The following is a 27701-nucleotide window of genomic DNA, read 5'->3' as shown; positions in this document are numbered from 1 at the left end:
GGAAAATGATAAATGTTGGAGAAGATGTGGGAAAATTGGAACACTAATGCATTGTTGGTAGAGTTGTGAAGTGATCTAACCATTTTGGAGAGCAATTTGGAACTATGCCCAAAGGGCAATCAAACTGTACATACTCTCTGATCCATCAATGTCACTTTTAGGTCTGTATCCTTAAGAGATCATAAAAATAGGAAAAGGACCTACATGTACAAAAATATTTATAGCAGCTCTTTTTATGGTGGCAAAGAATTAGAAATTGAGGGATGCCCATCAGTTGGGGAATGGCTGAACAAGTTATGGTATATGAATTATTCCATAAGAAGTGATAAGCAGGGGGACTTCAGAAAAACCTGGAAAGACTTACCTAAACTGATGCTGAAGTGAAGTGAGCAGAACCAGGAGAACATTGTACACAGTAACAGCAGCATTGTGTGATGACCCACTTTGATAGACTTAACTCTTCTCAGCAATACAAGGATCTAAGACAATTCCAAAATACTCATGATGGAAAATGTTATCCACATCCAGAGAAAGAACCGTGGAGTCTGAATGCAGATCAAAGCATACTATTTTCTCTCTCTCTCTCTCTCTCTCTCTCTCTCTCTCTCTCTCTCTCTCTCTCTCTCTCTCTCTCTCTCTCTCTCTTCCTTTTCTTCTTTCTCATGGGTTTCCTCTTTGGTTCTAATTCTTCTTTATAACATGACTAATGTGGAAATATGTTTAACATGATTGTACATATATCAGATTGCATGCCATCTTGGGGAAAGAGAGTGGAGGGAGGGGGAGAAAATGAGGCCTTCATCAGAGACACTGGCTATAAAAACTGTTTCCCAGCTTTTTGCTTCCCTTCTAATCTTGGTTGCATTGACTTTGTTTGTACAAAAACTTATTAATTTAATGTAATCAAAATTACACATTTTGCATTTCATAATGTTCTCTATCTCTTGTTTGGTCATAAATTCTTCCGTTCTTCATAAGTATGACAGGTAAACTATTCCTTTCTCTCCTAATTTGCTTATAGTAGCACCCTTCATGTCTAAATCACGTATCCATTTTGACCTAATCTTGGTATATATGTACATATAAGATGTTGGTCTATGCCTAGTTTCTGCCATATTATTTTCCAGTTTTCCCAACATTTTTTGTTAGATAATGAGTTCTTATCCCAGGAGCTGAAGTCTTTGGTCCTCACACTATTCTTAAAGGATTTTGCTGTAATTTTTTGAAGTCATCATGTCACTTTCCTTATTACTGTCTTCTATTCATATATTGTTGAAATCCAAATTAGTCTGTGAGTTCTCTGTGCATACACATTGGCCCATTCATAACACTCCAACTTTTTCTCTTCTTTGGAATCATTCCCCTTTGCATCTTCAGAATTTCATTCTTGAGTCTTTCTCTTCCTTCCTGGGCTGACACACACAATGTATAACGACAGAATGCCTACTTCCTATTAAAGTTAAAATTAAAGTTTATTATTTGAAATTCACAAAACTAAGTAAAAGAAAATTTTAAAATGAAACTTTGAAATGATGTTTTTGTTAAGTTTGGAGCATTGATACTTCTGAAAGTATTAAAGCATAAAATTTCACTAAGACTTTTGGGACAATCTATATATGGGTACCTACAAATTGGATACCAAACTGATTCGAGGAGTTTTGTTTTTCTTGCTTTCTCAATGGAGGGGAGAAGAAGGGAGGGAAAGAATTCAGAGATGAAAATAAAATGAAATCAAATTTTAAAAAAACAAGTTAGATTCAACAGTTTTGGGAGAGGAACATTAGCAAGTGAAGGAATCAGGAAAAATTCCCCATAGAAAGGAGTACTTGGGCTAAGCTTTGGTAGAAAATAGGGGTTCTAAGAAGCATACCTGGGAAGTCATGCATTACAGTCAGGGGGCAGGAAGAGCAGTCAGTACAAAGGCATGGAGATGAGAAATGGAGGGTCATATGTGAGGAGCAGGAGGAAGGCCAGATTGGATGGACCATAAAATGGATGAAAGGGAATAACATGTAATAAGGCTAGAAAGGTAGATTAGGGCCAAGTTTTGTCAAATGCTGCAGGATTTGATATTTCATTCTACAGTGATACAAAGAGAGTAGGGTTTTTTGAGTAGGAAAATAACATGGTTAGATACTCCCTTTGTGGAAAAAAAAATCACTTCAGCAAGTGTATTGAAATAGGGAAAGACTTTAGTCAAAAATACCAGTGAAGAAGGCAATGGCAAATCACTCTAATATCTTTGCCAAGAAAACCCCAAATGGAGTCGTGAAGAGTCAGACATGAGTGAAACAACTGAACAACAACCAGTTAGGAGGGTATTGCAGCATTTCATGTGAGAAGTGATAAGGGCCTGAATTGGGGAGGGGGTGTTGATTGTGTGAGTGGAAAGAAAGGAAGTGACTAATACTTGAGTTGTTGTGGAGATAGAAATGAGTGGCAAGCATAGTATAGTGATGAAATGTTGGCTTTGGAATCAGGAAGATCTTTGTTCACACTTCATCTCCAACACTTACTAGGTAACCAAGTCACTTGATCTCTCTGTGCCTCAATTTCTTCATCTGTAAAATGAGGGGGATTGGATGTGATGACCTCTAATGTCCCTTCCAGCTCTAAAACTATGATCCAATAAGATTTCGAACTCTTTGGACGCATAGGGTAAGGGAAAGGGATCAGCCAGGTGGTAAAGTCAGGTGATTGGAAAGATGTCCATACCCTTGCCAGTAAAAAGGAAGTCTGAAAAAGGGGAAGGTTTGAGAGGGGGGAAAGAGTTCTTTTGAACATGTTGAGTTGGAGATACCTACAGCATAGCCAGTTGGAAAATTCCTATAAGCTATTGGTGATGTGGGACTAGAGTTCACCGGAGACATTAAGGTAGGGTAGGGAAAGGGAGGACATTCTAGGAGCAGGGGAAAGTGTGAGTCATGGCATATAGTTGGGAACACGCCAGTGTTGTTGTCAGAAGACAGAAGGCAGACTGCTTTGGCTTGAACTTGTATGCCTCAAGGAATGGGATCTGATAAGTTTCAAAAGGTAAAGTAGGGGCAGAAAATGGAGAGTCTTGAAGACCACTCAAAAAATATTGAATTTGACTCAGTAGACTGTAAGGAGATAAATTGATTGGTTGGTTGATTGGTTGCTAGATCTTACTTTAAACATCCCATCTATACTGTCTTTTCTGATCCCTCCGGGTATTAGAGCCTTCCTCTCAAAATTCTCTTGAATCCATTTTACACTTATCTTTCATATACTTACCTATGTACTTGCCTTTGTTTAGTAGATAAGCTTCTTGAGGATATGACACCATAAATATATACATTTATGTATACATACACATATGTAAGTTTAAATAATTTTTATGTGTGTATACACACACATTTCTGGCACTGTACTGTGACACATATTGAAAAATTGAGATCCCACTGACATAAAAATACATTTGCAGCTGCCCCGCACATTTGAGTAGCAGCAGAAGGTAAAAATCTTTATTATTTAATTGATTTATGTCTAGGAAATATTCTTCATTCAGGACAAAATCAATCATCTTTTCATAACTGTCCAAACATAAAGACTTTTTTTGCCTTCTTGCTTTGTCTTCTTAAGGTAATCAGTAAAGGACCTGCTATGTATCAGGTATTCTGAGAGAAAGAAAAATGTACCTAAGAAGATCATAAATTTTAGTTGATTCTCCTAATGACCTATCAGTACCCTCCTACCAGTACTCATAAAAAGCTGGCTTCTGCTAATGCCTTGATGCCTATAGAAAGAAGATATATCTTTATAGATTACTTCTCTTTTCTTCCTTTTTTTTTATAGATAAGGGAGGGGTCCCAATGAGTGATTTCTTTGATTTATGGGACCCCATGCTATTCATGGAAACTCACCTCTATCAATACAGATGAGCAACTCATGTGAAATTCACATGGCCTCAGAGAGTTGTCTGGAAAACTGATAGGTTAAATTACTTCTCTGGGGTCTCAACCAGTAAGTGTTGAAACCAGGACTTGAACCCAGGTTTTCCTGATTTGCATTCTGGCTCTTTATCCACTATGTTACGCTACCTCTTATATCCAACAGGGTGTTGGAATCCTTGATTACACTGCTTAGTGTGTGGAATACTTAACTGTTGATTGATGAAAATATTGAATTCATTCATTCATTCATTCAAAAAGTATTTATTAAGCACCTACTATGTGCCAAGCGCTGGACTAGCCACTTTGGTATGCAAAGACCAAAATGAAACAATACCAGATCTTGAAGGGCTGACATTCTTGGGGTGAAGGGATGGGAAAGAGAGGGGGAAGAACACGAATCACAAGAGCCTGATGAAAGCCAGGGAAGATGCTAAGAACAAAACTAATTTTTCTGCCACTCTGGAGTGTTACTAAACTATTTTTCTCATAGTAATCCTATGAGGCATACATAGTACAAATATTATTATCAGCATTTTACAAATAAGGAAATTAAGCCCTGAGGAAGTTAAATAGCTACTGTGGCCACACAGTTAAGTATCTGAGGCAGGATTTGAACCCAGGTCTACTGATACAGGTCCAACATAGCAGTATTCTTTCCACTATACCACCCTGTCCCCTGGAGAAACACGCTAATGTCAAAGGCACTGACCTCAAGCAGCTAGATGGTATGTCATCCAGTCACAAAAACTCTACAGTCTTGCTTTATGTGATACTCTCTAGGAAAAAGCACTTTGATTATATTGGTTTTAGCAGCCTGTCCAAGCCTCAGGGCATTGGGGTGTAATTAAAAAAGGGCAGGAGGTGGGGGAGGGAGGTGGGCCTTTTAGAAGGAAACTGTGGCCAAGGGATCCTGAGTCCTAATTATAATTTATAATTAATCCAGACATTTGTGCAAGCCATCTAAATGAGATAAAAGAAATGTGCCTCCCAGAAGAGAAAAAAAAAACCAGGTATTTCTATCATCACTTAGAATTATATTTCTCCTTTTAAAAAAAAGGAAAGGAAAGGAAAAGGAAAAGGAAGAAGGAAAGGAGAAGAAGAAAAGAGAAGGATTCCAGGCCAAGCTTCAGCTTAGTATAATCATTCTAAACATTTGAGGGGAACAACTTGCAGTAGAGCTCTGGGAGGATTTCACTTTTTTGTTCCGGAATGTGTGTGCATACAAATATGAGTTTATTTAAAAAAAAAAAAAACCTCAGTGATTTGAAAAAGTCATTTGTCCTAAAGGTGCCATTCAAAGCATGTCCAAGTGTCAGTGACTGTCTTGATCAGGTCTTTCCTGCCCTTTAAACCATGATCCACTCATTTCTAGGGCAAGAATAATATGATTGTGCATAGGGCTTGTTCTCATTCTTATTTTGAGGATATTTATGTTTATCTATAGTGCTGTCTGCATTAGTACAATCATTGGGAATGAAGGAGAGTGAGGGAGAAAGAAAAAAGAAAAGAAGGGGTGATGTGGAAGGAATGAAAAAGAAAAGAAAGAGATGGAAGGAAGAAGGGAGACGGAGGAAAAGGATGAAGAGAAGGAAGTGGAAGAGGGAAGAGAGAATAAAGGAAGAAAACAGATGAAAGAAAGTAGGGAAAAGGATAGCAAGAAAGAGGGGAAGAGATGAGAGGAAGGAGAGGAAGAGAGAAGAAGAGCAGGAGAGGGAGGAAGAAATAAGGAAAAATGAAGAGAAAAAGAAGAAAATATGGAGGTAGATATGGAAGAATAAAGGGTGAAAGACAAAAGGAAAGATGGAAAGGGAGACAGAAGGGAAGAGGAAGAGAGGAGAGGAGAGGAGAGGAGAGGAGAGGAGAGGAGAGGAGAGGAGAGGAGAGGAGAGGAGAGGAGAGGAGAGGAGAGGAGAGGAGAGGAGAGGAGAGGAGAGGAGAGGAGAGGAGAGGAGAGGAGAGGAGAGGAGAGGAGAGGAGAGGAGGAGAGGAGAGGAGAGGAGAGGAGAGGAGAGGAGAGGAGAGGAGACACAAAGTATAAATCTGTGCCTATATGCAGAGTAGTAACAAGAAGAAATGACTAGCAGTTTGGACTTGGAATCAGAAAGACAAGGCTTCAAGTCCCACCCTTGGCCTCACTAGCTGGGTCACCATAGTCAAATTGCTTAAGCCCTCTGAGACTGAATCCTCATCTGTAAAATAGGGATAGTAATAATTCTTGTAGTACCTGCCTCAAAGGGTTATCTATTGTGAGGACCAAACGAGATAGTATGCATTAAGTGCTTCCTAACTGATATCATTTCCTGTTTCAAAGGTGGGGGACATTTGGAGGCTTGGAACATCCCTTTGCCTTCACTTTGTGCATTCTGTACTCTTTAGATTTCGATTCTGTAACACTTAACAATAACAACAAGGATAACTCACATTTATAAGGTACTTTAAAATTTACTTTCCTCACCCAAACCTGTGAGGTAAGTAATATGCATGTTACAAACCCACATTTTAAAGATGAAGATACAGAAAACACAATATCAAAAAACAAAAACAATCAGTAATTGGCCTCTAATTAATTTAGTGCCCTGGCCTTCTTCTAAAGGCATCCTAGAATCAAACCCAAAGTACATGCAACAGCTTTCTAACTACTGCAGTGAACCATGTTAACAAGGTCATGGAGGTTCCAAAGCAGCCTGCCTGCCCCCCTCTTGTCTTAGCAAAATTAAGGTTCAGTAGAGAAACAAGTCTGTTTGATAAACCATAGCTATTGCACATCAGATTATATTACACTGGCATCCCTGACCAAAGAAAAATATGTTGCATATTCTATTATACTGGTTATCAGTTCTCTGAGCTGTCTTTCCCATTTGGGTTCAAATATCGCCATGTAACATTTCCATTCAAAACCGGTTTTCTAATTATATTGGATTAAAATAAATGATGATCATTAATTAATGGTTCATAACATGCCAGTGATATAACTTAAGTAACTTGTGAGCTGTGCAGCTAGACTCAGGCCATTTAATTTAACAAAAAAAAAGAAAGAGAAAGAAAGAAAGAAAGAAAGAAAGAAAGAAAGAAAGAAAGAAAGAAAGAAAGAAAGAAAGAAAGAAAGAAAGAAAGAAAGAAAGAAAACACACATTGGAAGTATGATTATTTCTGACACGGCTCAAGATGGGAGATTGTGAGGAGAGTGGAGATGACAGAATTGGCGCTAACCACCCTGACAAGGTCTTGAAAAGCAGCCGACATGACATCCTTCTGATCGTGCTGCCGAAAATGTCAGCTCTGTGAAGGACAGTGAGAAAATGGTTTGCCGAAAATCTGAAAGGTGAATTCCAGAGCTGCTCCTCATGTCAGATGTAATCTAGTCTGCCATGGCCGGAGAGACGAGGGCCTGGCACTGGGGATGGGTCACTGTTGGCAGGCCCCTACAGTCATCCAAGCCACTCCAAAAATGACTCCAATTGACCCAGGCATTGTTCTTAAGTTCCACTTGATCACTGATACTCAAAAGGGAATGGTTGCTCTTCAGTGAGAGCTCAGAGAGATGAGTGAGATATTTCCAAGGATATCATCCTTTCTTTCTCCCTCAGTCCACTGCCAACTCCCCATCTTAATTGAGAGCAAAAGTTTCTGCCCCCAAACAGAGTATAAAATTTTTATTGCTAGGCTATATATTCATTGCTTGTTGACACAGTAAACACTTGATAAATGCTCATTAATTAATTGATATAAATGAAAGGCCACTTTATGTGTCTATGAAGATGACAGAGTTTGAAGAATACCATGTTAAAAGCATATTTTCTAAGCTAAGATTTTATCCAAGAGATAATTTGGCATAATGGATAGAGAGCTGGACCAAGGCGGGGAAGGGAAGGCACCAAGTCTCTAGTAAGCACCTTCCAGATATCTGATTCTAGTTCTGCCTCTGACACCTTGGCTATGTGACACAAGGCAAGTCATTCAGCCTCTCCATGTCCCCAGGCAACAGGCCAATCTCTAGGACTTTAAGTTTCAGAGGGGTTGTTTGTCATTCACTTGTGTCCAACTCTTCATGACCCCATGGACAAAGTCCGTGTGCTAAACGCTGAAGACACAAAAAGAGACAAATGACATTCCGTGGACTTTGTCCGTGGGGTTTTCTTGGCAAAGATACTAGAATGGTTTGCCATTTCCTTCTCCAGTGTATTAAAGCAAACAGAGATTAAATGACTTGCCCAAGGTCACACAGCTAGTAAGTATCTGAAGCCAGATTTGAACCTAGATCTTCCTGACTCTAGGTCCACCACTGGATGTTCCCTTTCTAGGCTTGGTGGTTACCAATCTGCATTTGGGGAGGGAGTTTCTTCCCTGAGAACAAGGAATGTCATTTGCCTCTTTTTGTATCTCTAACATTTAACACAATGCCTGGCATATAGTAGGCACTTAATAAATGTTAATTGACTGACAGACCAGGTCATCCCTACATTAATGAAATCACAAGTCCCATCCTCCACTCCCACCAAAAACATCTCATCTTGGAATTCTCTGTGAATAGAGCACATAGTAGAGAGCACCAGAGCTCATATCTACCTTTACAATAGCCCCAATGTGTTAAGAAAAACAAAAAATAGGGTGCTTATGGTGGTTACTTAAATGGCCCACAGTCTTTGCACAAGAAGAAGAATTCACCCCCTGCTGAGACAACAAAAACAGCCTGACTATTCAACTAGCTGTTGTCTCCAAGATTGGGAGCTGAAAGGGACCTTAATGGTCATCAAACTCCCTCATATAAGTGGTTTGCTAAGGTCACAGAGTTTGACAGTGGTGAAGACAGAATTCAAACCCAAGGTTTTCTGACTCCAAATCCAGGCCTCTTACCACTGCATCCCAATCCAAACATTATGTAAACAGAGTTTTGGGAGACGGGGATCATAGCAGTTAGTGCCAAAAAGCATCCTAGGCACCATCTATTCCAACATCCCCTCCATTGGTCAGATGAAGAAACTGACCTCCTTAGAGAGGGGAGGTCATTTGCCACAGATTATACAAGCAGTAAAAGTAGAAGAGCCAGGAATCCTTCCTCCTATATCCTCTGATGCCAAATATAACATGATTTCTACTCTACCAGGCTGCCTTTCAGGGAATGGATGATTATATAAATTTCCTGCTTAGCCTGAGTGCCTCCCACTGTTAGCCTGGGAGCCATAAGTCACTCCTAACCAGAGAAGTGGGACCCTGTACTGAAGCAAGCATCTCTAGCATGTTAAAGAGTCCACCCACCAAATATTTTCTTTCCCATCAAAATCATTGTGCCGCAACAAGGGAAAATGATGCCAATAAAATGTTTAAGTGAAGTGTTTGTCTCTTTGATTCCATAGTGACATTCATCAACACCCACAATCCAGTTTGACCAACCAAACCACTTTTTTCTAAAAATTAATTCAACTAAACCCATTGTTTGAGAGACTTCAGATTCTCTTCTGAATTCAGTTTTCATTAGCGTAATAAGATAAAAATTCTATCACCCAGAGAGTAATGAAGCAAGGCCACTAGGAAATCACCTATTCCCAATCATCCCTTCTCTGAGACTTAACCCCCAGAAATGCCTTACACAATTCTTAAACTGAGATCAATCAGCTTGTTTTTTTTTAATACTCTGATAAGGAATTTCAAAATAGTGAGTTTCCTTTGTAATCCTGTGTATTTTATGAATTTGAAAGCATTATCCCGATAAAGGGTCCATAGATTTCACAACACTGACAAAGACCTCAGTGACACTGGAAAGGTTAAGAAATCCTGTTCTAGGATCTCACTGAATTTCCCATGGATCTTTTTTTGATCTATGGGGATCTTCTACCAAACTTACATGCAATGGCAAAGCTATCACCTATGAGTTCTGGCTAAAGATTTTTAGGCAACTACACAGTGCGGTGAGTGGGAGATAAACCACTGGGCCTGAAGTGAGAAAGACCTGAGTTCAAATCCAGCCTAGACACTTACTAGCAGCATGACCCTTAACATGTCACTTAACATGTTTGCCTCAGTTTTCTCAACTGTAAAATGGGGCTAATAATGGCACTGACCTCCATGGGTTGTTGTGAGGATCAAATGAGAAAATGTTTGTAAAACATTTAGCATGGTACCTGAAACACAGTAGGTGCTCTGTCCATGCTAGTTATTTTTATCTGGGTTAAATGCATTTTTCAAATTCATTTTTCAAATTCAATTCAACAAGCATCTATTAAACAGTTATGTGCCAAGTTCTCTAGTGCTAAGCACTAGAGATACAAAGATAGAAAAAAAACGGTCTCTACCCTCTAGTATGATGCATTCCACTAGTGGGGAGAGAATGGGGAGGGGCAATATGTGCAGATATAAGTAAAGGCACACTATATGCAAAGTAAATATAAATGTAATTTATATAAATTATGTATGTATTTATTATAAATAAATATATCATAGGTAACATAAAAATTATGTATATGTATATTTATATAAATAAATGTAATTAGAGAGGGCTAGGAGGGAAGGTCACTAGCAACTGAGGGAGGGGGCAAGGAGCAGGCGAAGCCCCGTGAAGGAGACAGCAGTGGATCGATTATCGAAGGAAGCTGAGAATTTTGCTAGAGAAAGGTGAAGAGGGAACATTTTCCTGGTGTAAGGATAGCCTGGAAAAAGTCATGGAGGCAGAAGCTAGAATTCCACATACCATACAGGGATTGACAAGTGGATTACTTTGGCTCAATAACATGCAGTTAATCTGAAGAAAAACAATTCTTATGCTAAATTTTTTTGGGGGTGGTGAAGGGGCAGGGAAGATGTTTTATAATTATCCATAAACTTGTTTGGAGAATATTTTTTATCTTTTTTTAGTAATGGGACTATATTCAGATAATTGAATAATGGAAAGCTTTCTTTTAAGTGTAAACTGATTAAGTCATTACAGATTAATTCATTACAAGTTATTTTAAATGTCCTGGAATCCCTAAAGACTCCAATTAAGCCCAGATAAGCCTTGTTGGAGCTTGACCATACAGGAGTTCTTAACCTGGAGTCTGTAACCTTTGGGGTTTTTTTTTTAATATTTTGATAATTGAATTTGAATATAATTGGTTTCCACTGTAATCTTATATGTTTTATTTTATGAATTTAACAACATTCCTCTTAGAAGGGGTCCATGGGCTCTGCCACATTGCTGAAGGACGGACACACACACACACATACACACACAGAAGATCGGGTCATGCTTACAGCTTCAAGCTGCGCCCATATAATTTGGAAATAGTCCTAACCTTCTACTTTTATGTAGCTTCTTTTTGTAACAGAGGGGTTTCTTTTCCACTAGTTTATCACCTTCCAAAATATCTGTAGTAAAATGTGCTTCCTAGGGAAAAATTCCATATTTGCTTGGAATAGCCCCTACTTATTAAAAATTCTTCATCAGAATAAATCTTTATTGTGACCCTTTCAGCTGCTCCTTGTGACTACCGTCATAAGCACAGATTACAAATTAGGGCAGCTGGAGGTTGCTTTCTGCTTTCACTGAGTTCCTAGGATCTCAGGCTTAGCACTAAGTGTTGCTTCTGATTAGCAGCACCGAGGGTTTATTTAATAATGAATGAATGAATGATCTTCTGCAAAAGACTTAAGGGTCATTGTCAATTTTTCTCAATTTCTTGTGTTGCTGTTTTCTAAAAATTATCTGTTCTCCTTGTTCTTCTCGTTAAACAAACCAGCCTAAGCATGCCCTAGTATTTTTTTTTAATTAAATCACTGTCCCTTAAATTGCAAATCGTATTTGACAAGATTTTTTTCTGGCTTGTTCCCACTCTAGAAACTGAACACTTTAAATGACTAATCACTTTCCCCCAAATCTTGTGTGTATGTTTGTGCCTGCATGTGTGTGTGCCTGTGTTTACAAGCTGTGACTGCCTGTCTCCTTTTCTAAACAAAAGTCGGTTTGATGTCACAGCCGCAGAAGTTGTGGATTGTGATGAAAACATTGAGAGGATGCAACTGAACGTGTCGTGTGCATTTGGCCTTGGAAATTCATAAGTTATAAATGGAGATTCCATGCTGGAAGGGGGAAAAAAAATCTATCGTTATACCTGAATTTTATGAATGGAATTGCTGATTTCTCTAAGACATGTGAAGAAATGATCCTTTTCTAGGCTCGGACAGCAATTCTGTTGTTGAGAGTTTTAATTGGTTGCTTCTTTCAAAATTTGCATTGTAAGGGTTTTTACTTTTTGACTTGTTTGTCTTGGGTTGGTTTGTTTGGGAACTTGGAAAGGGAGAATGCTATTTTTTTTTTTAACTGGGGATTTTTTTAGTCCTTAAAAAGGATTTTCTTTCATTTTAAAAGGAAGGTTACCAATTAGCCTTTGACAAGAGGTTCATGACAAACTTTGCAATCATTTACCAGGTCTTTTGTGCAGTCAGATTTATCTGGTGCTTTAGCTAGGCTTTTCCCAGTTCAGATTCAATACTCAAGACGTCCTATTTTAAAAAATACCATTTGTTTGGTCTTAAGATGACTATTTTCCAAACTGAAAGATGGAGTCCTTGGTAACCCAAGGGAGTTTCTTGGTAACCCAAACTGTCTGCGAAATCAGCCAATTTCTAAGAAAGACTGTGGCCTGAGATGCTGCGCCCTTTATTTCATATGTTGCTCAGAAGGCATATATTGGCCCGAAAATATGTTGCATTTCATTTCATTTCACACGGAGCAATCCTTAAAGGAACAGCTGGTGCTTTCGAGAAATGGAAAATCCCAAAGCATTGTCTTTGGTCTTTGTATCTTTAGCACCCAGCATGGTGCTTGGCATATAGTTGGCACTTTAAAAAAAAACCCACTTGTTGATTGATTTATTGATTGTTAAAGTGTTGGAGAGAGTGGTTAGGGTTAAATTTATCGGCTCCTGTATCTATTTTAACATTTGTGAAATAATATTTCACGGATGCTTTAGAAACCCATGAGCTGTTCTCCAGTGAATAGATGGAAGGAGGGAGACAGAGAGGAACAAAAAATTAATTTGATCATCTGTAATTGCAGATTGAAAATTGAGCCTTTTTAAAAAGCTGTTAGCACAGAGCTCGACATGAAGCCTGTCGCTTTGGGTTCTGTAATATGTGTGTGAATGTGTCACCAAGTAACCTGGAAGCGCTATGTCATCTGCCAACATCTGTACATGAATGGGAATTTCTCGCAGTGTACACACTAACACTGGGCTCAGGTTGACAAAAGAATGATTTTGACAAATATTGGAACCGAGGCACATCATATAGACCCAATAGATGTCCATGTGCTTTTTCATAAGGCAGGCTGGTCATTTAAGGAAGTCCTGGCCTTTCCAAAGCTACAGTTCCTACCTGCCATAGATTTGACTTAACAATGTCAGATTGGGAGTTTTGAGTTGTTTGTTTCATGGCCTGCATTTGTTTGTTTTTTCCTGCAGGCCTGATGGAATAGGAACTGTGACAGTTGAAGAAAAAGAACGTTTTGAAGAAATCAAAGAAAGACTCCGAGTTCTTCTGGAAAATCAAATCACACATTTTAGGTAAAGCATTAATTTTGTGGTTGAGGGGGAATAAAAGCTTTTGTGACACTCCTTGGGTGACCTTTGGCAAGTCACATGACTTCTCTGAGCCTCAGTTTACTCATTTGCCAAAAGAGGAGATTGAGCTCGGTAGCTTGTGAGGTCCTTTCCAGCCTTTCCATCCTATTAGGATGCTAGGACCCAGAGCAGCCCATTGATCAGAGATATATTATTGGTTGGGCAAAGACAATCATCCTATAAGGATGTAAGGAGTAATCAGGAGATAGAGCAGGATGGAAGAAAGAGGATTACAAACTCCAGCTCATATTTTCTCAGATGCCTATCAGGTTCATGTCTATTGAATGTCCAACTCTTTTATCAAACAGGCTGCCTTAATTCAGTTGTTGCTATTGTATCCGACTCGGGTCTTCTTGGCAGAAATAGTGGAGTGTTTTGCCATTTCCTTCTCCAGCTCATTTGACAGATGAGGAAACTGAGGCAAACAAGGTGAAGTGAATTGCTCAGGATCACACAGCTAGTTTGCATTTCAGGTCATATTGGAAGTCAAGAGGATGTCTTCCTGACTCCATCCCCAGCACTCAATCCGCTTTGCTGCCCTTAGCTCAATTACTCATCAACAATTAAATTTTTATCTCACTCTCTAAAGAGTCCACTGAATTCCATTTAATTCAACAAGAATTGTATTAACTTCTGCTTCATGTTGGGCACTGTGCTAGGCACAAGAAACAGAAAGACAAAAATTAAACAGTGAGAGTGCACATTCTCCCAAACAGGAATGACATGTTTAAATATAAATCAACACAGAAGTCCAAACAATACAAAGCACATTTATGGGGGAAGCACTAAGTACTGGTGGAATTGAGAAAGAACTTTTAAAGGAGGTAGCCCTTCAGCTGATTCTTGAGGGGAGCAAAGGATTCTAGGAGGTGGAGGTGACAAGGAAGTGCATCCCAAGCACAGAGGACAGTCTGGCAAAAGCTTGGAGGTGGGAGACTGAATATTGTGTACAAGAAACAGCAGCTAGGTCATTTTGGTTCGAGCAGAAAGTGCATGAGGAAGATGGAAGCAGAAGCAGCCAGAAAACATAACTTGTAGCCAAACTGTGAAGGGCTTAAAATACCAAATGGAGGAGTTTTCATTTTGTCTTCAAGGCAATAGGAAGCAAATAAGGCTTCTAAAACAGGGAGGCAATGTAGACCTTCCCTTTAAGAAGATCATTTGGAGAAGCTGTGTGGAGGTTGAATTAGAAAGGGGAAGGGGCTGGACGCAGGGAAGCCAACTAGAAAGCTATTGCAATCGTTCAGGCAAGAAGTGATGAAATCCCGAATTGGGCTGGTGGCGTGTGGGGGGTGGGGAAAGAAAGCAAATGTAAGAGAGGTTGCCAAGGGATGGTTAAAAAAAAAACTTGACACTCAAAAATTATATACAAATTATATCAGTCCTTCATTTTGCCTCATATGGGGATGCTAACCTGTATCCTGTATCTTGATTACAAGCCTGTAAAGGAGAAGAGTCATCTGTGCCCCCATGATGGTTTTCCCTCTCCCCATCCAAAAATCTGTCTCCCCATTCAGGAGCAAACAGCACACAGCCTAGTTATGTGGCCAGGCAAATCCACGGAGGGGATAAGAAATATACCTGTCTCGACAGCTTGTAGGTTTCCCCCAACTCATAAGATAGCCAGCCAGCCAGCCCAGCTCTTTTGACAATGCAAATGCACTAATAGACTCACAGGGCATAGGCTGCTCCCTGAGGCAACATGAGCATTCCAGGAGGCTGCAGAATATGTTTCAGAATATTGGGCTCCCAGGGAGTCAATCACTGTGCCAGTGCACTCAGTGGCTCTCGGCGGCATGAAAGTCACTGGGTTTTCAAAAATGCCTAACTCGCTCCCAGAGAGCATAACATTAGCCAACATTTACTGAGCACCAGCTGTATTAAGGGCATGGTACTGGGCAGCAAAGGACCAAGCGCCAGTGAGCAAAATAATGAATTAGATGGGCTCCATCATGCTTTATGAGCTTCCTTCAAGACCCAGTTCACTTCCTCCATGAAGCCTTTAATAACTTCTAGCTATTAGGGGTCTCTTCTGCCTCAATTAGCTTTTCCATGCTGTTCTGTATGGAGGTTGTTTCCACCAGAAAAACGAAAGCTCTTGGAGGGCAAGGGGGTTTTCTCGTTTACTTTCGTCTCTGTATCCCCATTTGTGAGCACTGTGCCTCGAACACAGTAGAATCTTCATAGATATTGGCTACTTTTGCTCTTGAGCGTGTATCTCTGTTGTCCAGGTTAATCCTTTTTTTTTCCACTAAGATGCATTACTTGACTGAAGGGGCAGCTAGGTGGTGCAGTGGAGAGAGTGCTGGACATGGAGTCAGGAAGACGCATCTTCCTGAGTTCAAATCTTGCCTCAGATACTTTCTAGCTGGAAGAATGTGGGCAAGTCACTTAACCCTGTTTGCCTCAGTTTCCTCATCTATAAAATGATCTGGAGAAGGAAATGGCAAACCACTCCAGTATATTTGCAAAGAAAACCCTGAATTGGATCATGAGGAGTTGAACATGACCTAAAGGACTGAACACCACCAACAACAACACTTAGCTAAAGTCAACAGTGGTTAGAGGACTGAATGGATTTTACCTGAGTTCAACAAATCCCTCCCAACATTAACACTTGTAACCAATGCTTAAGGTCTTACCCAAGCTAACAAATGATTATTCCTTCACCATAGAGGCATAAGACAAACCTTGTTTAATTTACCGATTATTTCCTACTGCAGACAAGTCTGCCAGTCAGCCTTCAGTCATTACACACACACACACACACACACACACCACACACACACACACACAGATACACACATCCTGTGCGACTCAGTATTAACATAACATAATGTGACAGATTAAAGCATTTTCAGCGCCTCCGAAGGAGTTGCTATAGGAATCAAATTGTAGGACTCTCATATCTTGGTGCTAATTATCACATGTATTTGTGCTGCCTAAAAAATCCATGTCTCTTTCAGGTATTGCTTTCCATTTGGCCGACCTGAAGGCGCATTAAAAGCTACACTCTCTCTTTTGGAAAGGGTAAGAGTGACAGTTTAAGACAGGTTGGATATCTAAGGTACAAGAGCCTCATTGTAATAGAATATTGTTGTCAAATGATTTTATTTATGAGCTGAATGCTGTCTAGATTATACTAAGTATCTGGGTGAAAACAAAAGACAGCCTTAATTCCAGATGCTTTAACAACAAAATCTCAAACATCTGGGTATCTTTTTCCTTCTCAAGTTTGCATACATATGATTAACATCAGGCTTAACCCAAATTTGAACAAAATAATGATTTCATGGTGGGTTTATTTTTTCTGTTATGTGGATGGACTTTTGCCATCTTACTTATGCATGGTAGTAACATTTTAAAAATAATTCTAGTAGCTATTTTGTGACTATGGAAAATAAGTTATATACCTACCTTTCCATGGAAACTTTTCAAAGCTTCTGTAGATCTGCAGTCTCATCAATATGATTTCTCCATCCATCCAATTATGCAGAAAACAATCCACACATGCCTTCTCACCTCACTATATTCTTACTCATCTGCTCCCATAATTCTTCACTGAGAGGATACACTCAAATTTTGAGGGCCTTCCTAGTCTAGGCCTTTTACAACTCTATAGGTACCAGGGCAGCCAGACCTTGTGCTGTTCATCTGCTGTCCCTCATTCTTCCATTAGGAATTCATCTCCTTTTCTGGTCACACATTTCCTGGGTTCGGCAAATATTATGCCATTTTTTACACACAAGTCATTCTCTATTATGGGAATATTAGCAATGGAATCAACATAGAACCTTGTGCAGCCACACCCATGCCCAGTAAGTTCCAATTCCCAATTTTCTTTTAGAAATGTGACTGAGTAATGCATATGAATTCCCTTCTTGCTCCCCTTTTCTTTTCCCATCTGAAGGTTTTGATGAAAGACATTGTTACCCCAGTGCCACAAGAGGAGGTAAAAACGGTCATCCGTAAATGCTTAGAGCAAGCTGCGTTAGTCAACTATACTCGTCTCTCAGAGTATGCCAAAATTGAAGGTAAGGCTACCTTCTGTCACCAGTCTCAGACTAAAGTTTTGATATGTTCTCTTGGGAAAATTTCTGACTGCTGGGTATTTAATTCTACACACACACACACACACACACACACACACACACCCTCCACAGTTATCAAGCTCCTACTATGTTCAGTGTGATGCACTAGACTAGGAAGACAAAGACAAAAATGTAAAACAATCCCTGCCTTCAAAGAGCTTACATTCACCTAAGGAGGGAGGCAGGGAGGAGCTACAACATATAAACAGATAAATAAGTAATGACCTAATCTGACACGGAAAAGTGTCCTAAGGACCTGACTGAACAGAGTGAATTGACAACTAAACTCACCTGACAAGTGAGACATGATGCTTTATCCTACTCGAATAAAAGATCAAAAGCCTGAAGTTTAAAAAAAAAAAAAGCCAGTTTACTGGAAAAAAAAAGGGGGCAGATGGAATTAACAGAAAACATGAGGCAAAGAAGTCTCTTCTAAGGCTGGGTATGTTTGGCATCAAATACCTGCCCTGTGAAACATTTAGGGTTTGCAACCTTTGTTACCCGAGAGAGTAGAGCGGGTGACAGATGACCACCAGTAGTGTCCAAGAAAGAGGATGAATGAAGGAGGCAACATGTCAGTTCTGCTTTCACTAGTTCTCATCCCTTGCAAGTGTCTTCCTCTTGGTGTTTCTAAATATTTTTACATAATGGTAATAGACGATCTAGTTCTTAGATGGTTTCGGAGTTACATTGAACCCCTTTCACTCTGGGCTTCCCAATCCTTGGGTGGTTGAGACCATAAGGCCTTTAAAGTCAGTGATAAATATCCATTACTGACCATCTAATCATGCCTTTAAGTAGATCTGATCTGTGGAGCTCTGGCTCTCTGGGCGGGATGGGAGGCTCCAAGTCCCAAAGGTATAACTAACTTGTCATTGTTACCTTGTCGGCTGCTAAAGGGAGATTTGAAAAAGCCCACCCAGCTTGATGGATGTGTAAGTGTATCAATGTGGAAGCTCTGTGTGCAAAACTCAATGTGCATTCTGGATTCAGACTTTTTTTTTTCTCACGTGTGAAACATGGCAACTGACTAGAGCAAGCAAACCCACATTGTTTGCCTTCGGGACTTAAAAAAAAAACATTTAACTGACCAACCTCCTGCCAGAGTCCTTGTTTCCTTAGAGAATTAGGTAAAGATTGTGTCAAATTTTCAGTGTTCTGTACATTACATGTCCTCCCCTTTTTCAATTTTGTCTGTCTGACAATGCAAATTGTGTACCAGTGGTAATGAATTCATTGTTATGCATCCAGTGAGAAACACTTAAGAATTGGGCACTAAAAGGATGTTTATCAACTCTTGACTTGGTAATGAGTGACAAAAATAGGGGAGGAGGAAGAAGACCGACCGATTCAGTGCTGTCTGATCAGCTGATCTTGCCAGCGTTCACCCTCACAGGAGATGACAGTTGGTTGTATTCAACTGAAATGGGTAGCCAGAGTAGGCGAGAATGGAACAGGACTTGGATCCCAGCCAGCATTGGTATCATGGCAGCTGCCTCCCTCCGTAGGTCTTGGTTGTAGATAGTACTAACCTTTCGGTAAGATCTGCTCTCTTCTTTCAGATAAATCTATACCTCTCCCTAAAACAAATGAATAAATAAAGCAAACTTTAAGATCTGTAAGTAAAAATGCATTCATTTCCAAAGTAGACCAGCTAGTTTCTACGTTTCCTTTTGTGCCTCAATTCTTCTCGGTTGTGTTAATTATCTTTTGCACTGTGACTTTTAGGTCTGGGAGTACTTTGAAGCAACAAATCCTTTTTTTCCAGCTCTCTTTTCAGAGAAGTACTTCATTCCACACTACCCACTCTCTCTTGCTTCTCTCCTTCCTTGTCCGGGATTGGCTCAGCCACTTTTCTATGTGACCTCTATAAAAAGTGGTTGTGACACCAATTTCAAAGCATGCTGGGATTGTTAACTCCAACAACCCAACATCCACCAGCTGCATGCACTAGGTTTTCTTTCATGAGCATAGTCCACTGTGCGTGGGCACGTGGCAAACTCAAAAATATTACTACCATGCAACTTTCCTTTACAAACACCTGTTTTTACCAGCAGGGGAAAAAAAAACCACCTTAAATTCGGATACTCAAGCATCTCCTACTGACTTACAAAGCTCTTGCTAATGACAGAATTTTGGAATGAAGTTGTAGTAATATTGCTGGCGACTATGTTTATGAAGAAATACCTCAAGAGCCTTAGATACTAAAGTCTGAAATCCTTAGTATCTCGGAGCCTTAAACCAATGAGATTCTGTTTCCCTTTATCCATGATGTTTTGGTCATTGTATTCTTGCAAAAGATTCCAAAGAGACTTGTACAATCGTGGTCACAGCCTCTCTTGTGACTCATGGCATGCTGAATGGTTAATCCAGTAGATCTTCGATTTTAAAATTCCTTTTTCTTTTATCCTATGTTTATCCCAAAATACTCTGTGGCTATTTTCCTTTTGAGCTAATGTAACGTTTTCCTCTGACCTGTGACCTTTAACCTCTTTACCTCTGACCTAAGCCTCTTGCATGCCCAAATCCTCTTTTATAGGGAAAAAGAGAGAAATGTATGAGCATCCTGTCTTCTGCTTGGCCTCTCAAGTGATGGATTTAACCATTCGTGAGTACCTACCACCTCCTTTCCATGCTGTCTTCACTCTCTGTTTTCATTACCTCAAGACAATTCAGATCCAAACCAACTCACTTTCCTTGCTTCAAGTCTTTTAGCATTTGGCTTGTCTGTTGGTTCTGTCTGTGAAACCCCAGTGTGAGAAGTCCGGTCACTTTTTATCAGCCCAAAACCAGGTTAGACAATTAAGCCATTTGTTTGTGATAAACTCCGATTTGTCTGTAAGTTTTTTTCTGTTGTCCTATGTCTGTGACCTGAATGCATTTTTACTTTGCTTCTGTGTAGTCCCGGTTTGTAAAGTACTTGTCACTGGTACGCAATCAGAAGGTAGCAGCTACACCGGGGAGCAATGAGTGAGGGGCTAGAGGAAGGACAGTAAGGGCAAGTCTTGCCTTTCTTTTCCGTGTGGAAGATCTCAGAACAGTTCTGGGTCCCAGAGTACATAAAGTAGTCCTTTCTCTGCCTACGGTAGCTCGTAGAGCACACATGCCTCCTGTCTGTTATCTCTCAAACTCAGTCACTTGTCCTTGTTCTCTTTAGACTGATTGCTCCTATTCCTCCAAGCTCTGGCTAGTAGAACATATGACTTAATTGTCATGTAGAAAGTTCCGTGTGTGTTTCATAGCTTAATTCCACATTGACCTTGATTTGACTAATTTTCTATTTGTGCAGCATTTTCCACCTCTGTGAAGGAGCCTTTTTTGCTGATCCCCATACTTCAGGGCGGTGGGAATCCAGGGGGCAACTTTTTTTCTTTCGAATGTCATATATCACACATAAGTGGGGGGCATTTTGGTCCACTTGCTCATTAATTCTGCATATCTGTTCTTATTTCTCTCTTCTCTCCTTGCTCTCTCTCTCTCTCTCTCTCTCTCTCTCTCTCTCTCTCTCTCATAGAGAATCAAAAGGACACAGGTGAACAATTGTATATGCATTATAAACTAAAGAGTTATATTTAGTTTATTTTTGTATTTTCTTTTTATCCGGCTCCTTAAGTTGTACACTCCTAGAAGCTCAAGTGGAGTTACAATAATGCTTAAGGAGTTAATTTGTGCTGTCTCAACACACATCATACCCCTTAGCTGGTGACCTTCTGGAGAACTTCGATAAAGGCATAAACGTCAAAGGAACAGAATTTCTCATTTTCAGTGGAACAGCATTCCATTTTTGGGCACAAACATTTTGTTGATCTGGCCTCATGTGGTCATATTTGCTTTCAAAGGCTACTGAATCAAATTAGTCCTCATTTTTATTTTCCATTTTTTTTCTTTTCTTGTATTCTGACCTATGGAGAAGTTTATGTTATTCGGTGGCTGTGCACCAGCGATGAAGCTAGAGGAGACGTGTTTGTGTTGTTATCGTTTGTAATGTGTGGGAGGATAGAATTTATGAGGAGGTAGAAAATGGACGTGAATTGTTTGAGTAGTTTGTCTTGGTGGTCCGTGCTTTCCACTGTTTTTGTTACTCTTCCTTGTGGGGCAACCTTCTGGGAAGCTCCAGGTAGTTGGACATTCTGTCTTTGTTTAACACCTCTGAGTAGATTCCATAAAGGAAGATCCTGACTTCAAGCTATTGTCAACAGTAGAAGTGTGACCTGGTAGAGTAACCAATTCAAATCCCACTTATCACTAGCTATGTGACCCTGGGCAAGTCACTTATAATCTCTATGTGCCTCAGGCAATTCCCTAGCATTTATCTACTAATTCTTTGACAAGTTGTACCTTTCTACAAGCTGATGATTCCCATTTCCTTCATGCATTTGTATTGTTGAAGAGGCAGCTGGGGGAGTGGATAGAGTTGGTCTTAAAATCTGAAAGACTTGGGTTCATATCCTGCTTTTGACACATACTAGGCAAGTCACTTACCTTTACAGAACCCTAACCAACTCTGTAAGACCTTGAATTACAAAGAAGAGGCCAATCTGTTTTAGTGGAGAGAGTTAGTGATTCACTGGGAGCTCCCCAAGCCAATGAAATCTCAGGTCCTATCAAATATATCTGTATCATATGTAATATATCATGTATAACATATAACACAGAATTTTTGTGAACCTTTTTAATCTTCATGAATTTAGCAAAGGAATATATTAACTTTTAAAAAATAATAAAACTGTATTAACTATATTCCTTTGGAGGAAAACGTCATAGTGAGCAGAGCACATTTATAATCCCACTCATAGCATGCTATGAGGCCCAGGAATTCAAAAACAGTTGAATGAGTATGGATCTTGTCTGTAGCCACTTAGAATATTGCCTTTTAGATGGTCCAATGTCTGCAGTTGGTTTCTTACGTGAGTGGTGGAAAACTTCCACGGAATATTTCTGTGGAACCAATTCAAGGCCCTCTTCCCCCTAGCAAAAGCGGACTTCTGAGAGCTAGAAATGAGGATTTGGGGGTTTCTTAGGTTGGGTGCTGCTCTCTCTCTTTTGTTCCTTAGGAACCTCAAAGGCTTGTCCTCACTCAATTTAGAAACTTTTCCTCTTTCTGGAAAAAGGATGCTGTCGTTATCTCTCTCAGCTTATGACCTTCATCCAATTCTTCAGTTATTCTCCAAAGCATTTCATCCTCGGCTTCTCTTCCTTTCTTTAAAAGGAAACTTGAGCTAATGCATTGTTCTCCCCTTCTCTTCCCCCAAGAAACATCACTAGGCATAAATAAGTAAAAATGGCATAAAGTTATTACAATTTTGAAATAATCATCCTGAAACATAATGTGAAACCTCTCTTTCATCTTTGGAAAGGGAGAGGAATCTTCCTGCTGAGCCAAGTTCTAGTAAAATGCCAGATGTGAGAACCAACTATAGAGAAAAATGAGAAGTCTTAGATCTTCACTTTTCATTCTGTCTTTTTCATAATGCAATCCCTATTCATTTATAAGCTTTGCTAAGAAGCATTTTCCTTTGTAATGAGAAAGTACAGGTAGGCAAACAAGAATGACAAATAGGAAGTTTGGACTGTCTTTTCTGTTTTTATGCTTTTATTGCAAGAGTAGTACAAGCTGAATATTCATCTGTTGATTTGAGCCCTTCTTATGTGATGGCTTCTTATGTGATACATGTCAACAAGATGTGGGACCCATTTCTTCCCAACAGCATCTGGCCAGTAGACAAAAGTCCCTCTCCAATCCAAGTCAACAAGCATTTATAAAACCTCTACAAGGCACTATATTAAGTACTGGGTTTAAAAAGAAAAATATTACAATAGGCCCTGCTCTCAATGAGCTTGTATTATACTGAAGGCTGCATTTTTCCCCTTAGATTATGGCAAAAGAAATGCACTTTTTGTCCTATTAAACTGGCTTTTAAGAGTGTAAACCATAGGAGCATCAGATCATGGGTCAAGCTCAGGTGTTTTTAACCTTTTTTTACATCATGGACCCCTTTGGCAGACTAGAAAAATCTATGAGATCCACTCCCCCTTCTTAGAATAATGTTTTTAAATGCACAAAATAAAATACATAGGATAACAAAAGAAACCAGTTATAATTCCCATGGCATTTATTGAGCACTTTATGATGTGGTAGGCACTGTGCTAGGTGAGGATAAAAAGGAGTTGACATTTCAGCGAAGGGAAGGAAACAGAATTTGTTAAGAACCTATGATGTGCCAGGTACTATGCTAAGCACTTTATGAATAGTACCTCATTTGATCACAATAATTGAATGCAGAGAGAGAGGAGAGAGAGGGGAGAGAGAGAGAGAGAGGAGAGAAGAGAGAGAGAGAGAGAGAGAAGAGAGAGAGAGAGAGAGAGAGAGAGAGAAGAGAGAGAGAACACTAATAATTGGGGAAGGAAGATCAGGAAAATCAGAGAGAGTTTTCTGTAGGAGGTAGCAACTGAGCTAGTCTTGGAAAGAAGTCAGGAATCCCCCAAGTTGGGGGGGTAGGAGGGTGGATGATGGAAGGAAGCATTCCTCACATAGAAACAGCCTAAGCAAAGGAGTGGAGGTGGGAGAGCTTCATGTACAGAGGGCAGCAAGAAGCCTCAGCCCCACCCCACAGGAGTTTCAGCTGACTTAGGAAGACAAGACCCTGAGACAGGAGATACCTACGAATACCTCCAATGCAACATGTTGTATAAGCAGCTGTAGTGGGTACATGAATACTGAGGCAATTCATGGGAAAGGATAGATCATAGTGCAAAGAAATTCATCCAGAAAAGCACAGTGGAAAGAGCACTGACTTTAATGCCAGGGGGACTTGGCTAAAATCCTGCCTCTATGTACTATATACAAACTACTGCTAGTGTGATGCAGGGCAGTACACAACTTCTGTGTGCTTTGGACAGTTCCCTGGGACTGACTTACTAATACATTGGCAGATGATGATCTTTGTCAGCAGAGGAAATTCCTATTCAGATTTCCCCACACTGGTAAAACCGTAGATTTTTCCTGTATTGATAATGGCCACCAAAAATCTCTGACCTGCAAATTCTCCATGAATCATCCCGACCCAACTGCATTTATCACTTACAAAGGAGCTTCCGTGTCAGAGTCTACACGTCTGGACCTTGGATTTTTCGGACACATTTAGCTCATTTCGATCCATCTTGCACCTATTTTGTGCCTGGCATTGTGTTGGACACTGGACATACAAAGACAAAAGTAAAAACAGACCCTGCCTAAGGGTAGTTTACATTCTGGCAGACATGAACTAAAGCGATTGCTTCATTCTTTCTTTCTATTTGTATCTTAGCACCTAGCACAGTGCCTGGCACAGTAGGCATTTAATAAATGCCCATTGATTAATTGGCAATTTCACCCTCACTTTACCACTTCCGACTTACCTAAAGACCCATCTCTTATACATTTCGTTATATAGAATGACCAATCCAGCCTTGTTATACCCAACACATATGTGAAGGCCCATTATACTTCTTTCCAGAACAATTCTGGGCCACTTGGTCCCATTGTATGAATGAAGAAACTCGGAGAAGCTCTGAGATGCCTACCCAGCTAGGCAGCCAAGCTCTAAGTCAAACCCAGGTCTTCTGATTTTCCACCTGCCGTCAAGTCACAGACCCTCATGCTAATTTCAAGTGACCTCTGACCTCATATAAACAAATAACAAACAAGCAAACTTTCAGTAGAATGAATAGTGTGTCTCACACATGTATTTTCCAATGTTTTATCAATATTGTTGTAAGAGGATACAAATTCATTTAAAAGATCAGTTCAACTCAATAGCATTTGTTATGTATCTACAACACACAAAATGCTCTCCTGACCACTGTAGGTACAGACAAAAAGGGAACCAATCCCTGCCCTCAGGTCTCCATATATTCTACTGGGAGAATATAACACATTCACAGATAAGTAGATAGAAAATAAATACAAAGTTACTTACAGTATTTTCATGCATCAGTGTGTGCCCTCACGGTCAGAAAGCCCTGGGTTGCAGCTCTGCTTATGACACAAACCAGTCACAGGACTCTGATCAAGTTCTCGGTGCTCTAGGCAAGCCCCCAAGACAAGACATTGGAGTATAATCTCCTTGAGAGCAGTCTTACTTCGTTCTTTGTATTCATCTCCTCCTAGTGTAGCCCAGCACTTGTCACGCAGTCCTGCTGAGGAAATGTTGATAAATTGCAGCTTGTCAAAGTGTCAGCAAAGGTGACATCTGTGTAAAACCATTTTTTTCCAAACAAGAAGGAGTAGGGTTTAGAGGTGGAGAGAGAAGAGGGAACGGAGAGAAGGCTGGCAGGGAGAAGTTAGGAGGGGGATCAGAAAAGGTATTGGAGATAGCACCTGAACTGTGTTTTGAAGGAAGCAGAGATTCTGAGGGATGGAGATGAGGAAGGAGGGCATCCTAAATATGAAGGTCCAATTATGCTCATGCATGGAGGCAGGAGACGCAATATTGTATGTAAGGAACAATCAGAAGGCCAGTTTGGCTAGGACAAAGAATAGGTGATGGAGGGCAATATAAAACAGGATTGGAACCATAAATGACACAGGATGACCATAATAACACAGATGAAAACAGATGAAAGGATATCCAAACTTGCCAATGCAATGATCATTTGTGAATTTAAAGGATTCCCATCACAGGAGCGGTAGAATTAGGTACAGAATGAGGCATACACTGTCAGATTAGCTATTGTGTTGACCTATTGAACTTCTTTGTTACAAGGAAAGATTTTTTTTTCCCCGGAATTTAAGAGTTAGAAGAGACCTCACTGGCAATCTACTCCAACCTATGTTTGGAATTCCAAGTAAAACATTCAAATCACTGTCCAGCTTCTGCTTGAAGATCCCTAAGAATGGAGGAGGGGGACGGGGTGGGGATCTTACCAGCTCTTGAAGCTGCCCATCCCACTTTGGGAGAGTTCTCATTATTAGGAAGTTTTTTCTTGACATGCAGCCCAAATTGACCTCTTTATAACTTCCAATCACTTCTCCTGGTTCTGTCCTCTAGGACCTAATAAGCCGAGCCTTAATCTCTCCTGGACAGCTGTCTTCAAATATTTGAAGCTCCCCATCTTCAGTCTTCTCTTCTCCAATCTAAGCACATCCAATCCTTCAACTGATCCTCCTATTACACGAACTCAATGCCCTTTACCATCCTTCTTGGCCTCTTTTGACACTCATCAGCTCACCAGTTTCCCTTCTTAAAGCATGGCACCTAGGACTGAAGATGGTAGGATTGACAAAAGCAGTGTATGGTGAGACCACTAACTCTTTATTCCAAGAAGCTGTGCCTCATTTCATGCAACCCAAAGTCCCATCAGATTCTTTGGTTGTCACATCACACTACTGACTCAGTCCACTAAAGCCCCAAGATCTTTTTTCAGAACTGCTATCTAATTTTGACTCCCCATATCATACTTACGAAGTCGGGTTTTATATTCAAATACAAGACTGGATTTATACTTATTGAGTCTCATCTTATTCAATTTAGCCCAATGCTCTAGCCTTCAAGATTCTTTTGGATTCTGATTCTACCATCAGAGTATTAGCTATCCCTCCAAGCTTTGTGCCACATAAAGATGATATATTTTTTTCCTTGAGGGTTAGACATAAGAAGTCATTAGAAAGGAATAGCGATGTTTAAAAAAAATTAATGAATGACACCTAGGTATTAGAGGGCTTAAAATGCCAGAATGTGATGGTTTTGTATTTTCTCCTAAAGGTAATAGGGAGCCATTGATATTTTTAGTAGGAAGCTGACACAGTCAGGTATGAGTTTTAGGAATATTAATGTGGCAATTGTTTGAAAGATGGATTGGAGAGAGGAAAGAGTGGCAACCAGAAAACCAAGCAAGAGAATGTTGCAATGTAGTCTAGAGTACAGGAGATGACCTAAATTTGGGCACGTGCTTGTGAGTGAAGATAAGAGGACTTACTGGAGATATAATGGCAACTAATTAGATATGGGAGAGTGAGAGAAAGGGAAGAATGCTGCTGAATTCATGGTGGAATTTTTGCTCAATCCAAAGTACAATGATGGTACAACTACTATTATGTAAGGAAGAGAGACAGAAAGAGAAAG

The 27701-nt window shown here is 40.0% G+C and overlaps 1 protein-coding gene across 11 annotated transcripts in view; it reads left to right on the top strand.

Moving 5' to 3' along the window:
* CADPS (calcium dependent secretion activator) overlaps positions 1-27701 on the top strand; it is a 572571-nt gene that overhangs the window by 413956 nt on the left and 130914 nt on the right. For 4 of the 11 annotated variants that reach the window (XM_078152119.1, XM_020976388.2, XM_078152120.1 and 1 more), the window contains exons 14-18: positions 13349-13450; positions 16474-16537; positions 17418-17541; positions 20138-20206; positions 21113-21130. In XM_078152119.1, the coding sequence (XP_078008245.1) occupies positions 13349-13450; positions 16474-16537; positions 17418-17541; positions 20138-20206; positions 21113-21130 (377 nt within the window). The remainder of the gene's footprint in view (positions 1-13348; positions 13451-16473; positions 16538-17417; positions 17542-20137; positions 20207-21112; positions 21131-27701) is intronic. The other 7 variants (XM_078152117.1, XM_020976401.2, XM_020976392.2 and 4 more) reach the window with 3 other exon arrangements.

Source organism: Phascolarctos cinereus, unplaced genomic scaffold (assembly GCF_003287225.1).
Source record: "Phascolarctos cinereus isolate Bilbo 61053 unplaced genomic scaffold, phaCin_HiC Scaffold_4;HRSCAF=312, whole genome shotgun sequence".
Taxonomy (NCBI): Eukaryota; Metazoa; Chordata; class Mammalia; order Diprotodontia; family Phascolarctidae; genus Phascolarctos; species Phascolarctos cinereus.
This window is presented reverse-complemented; position numbering and strand designations above follow the sequence as displayed.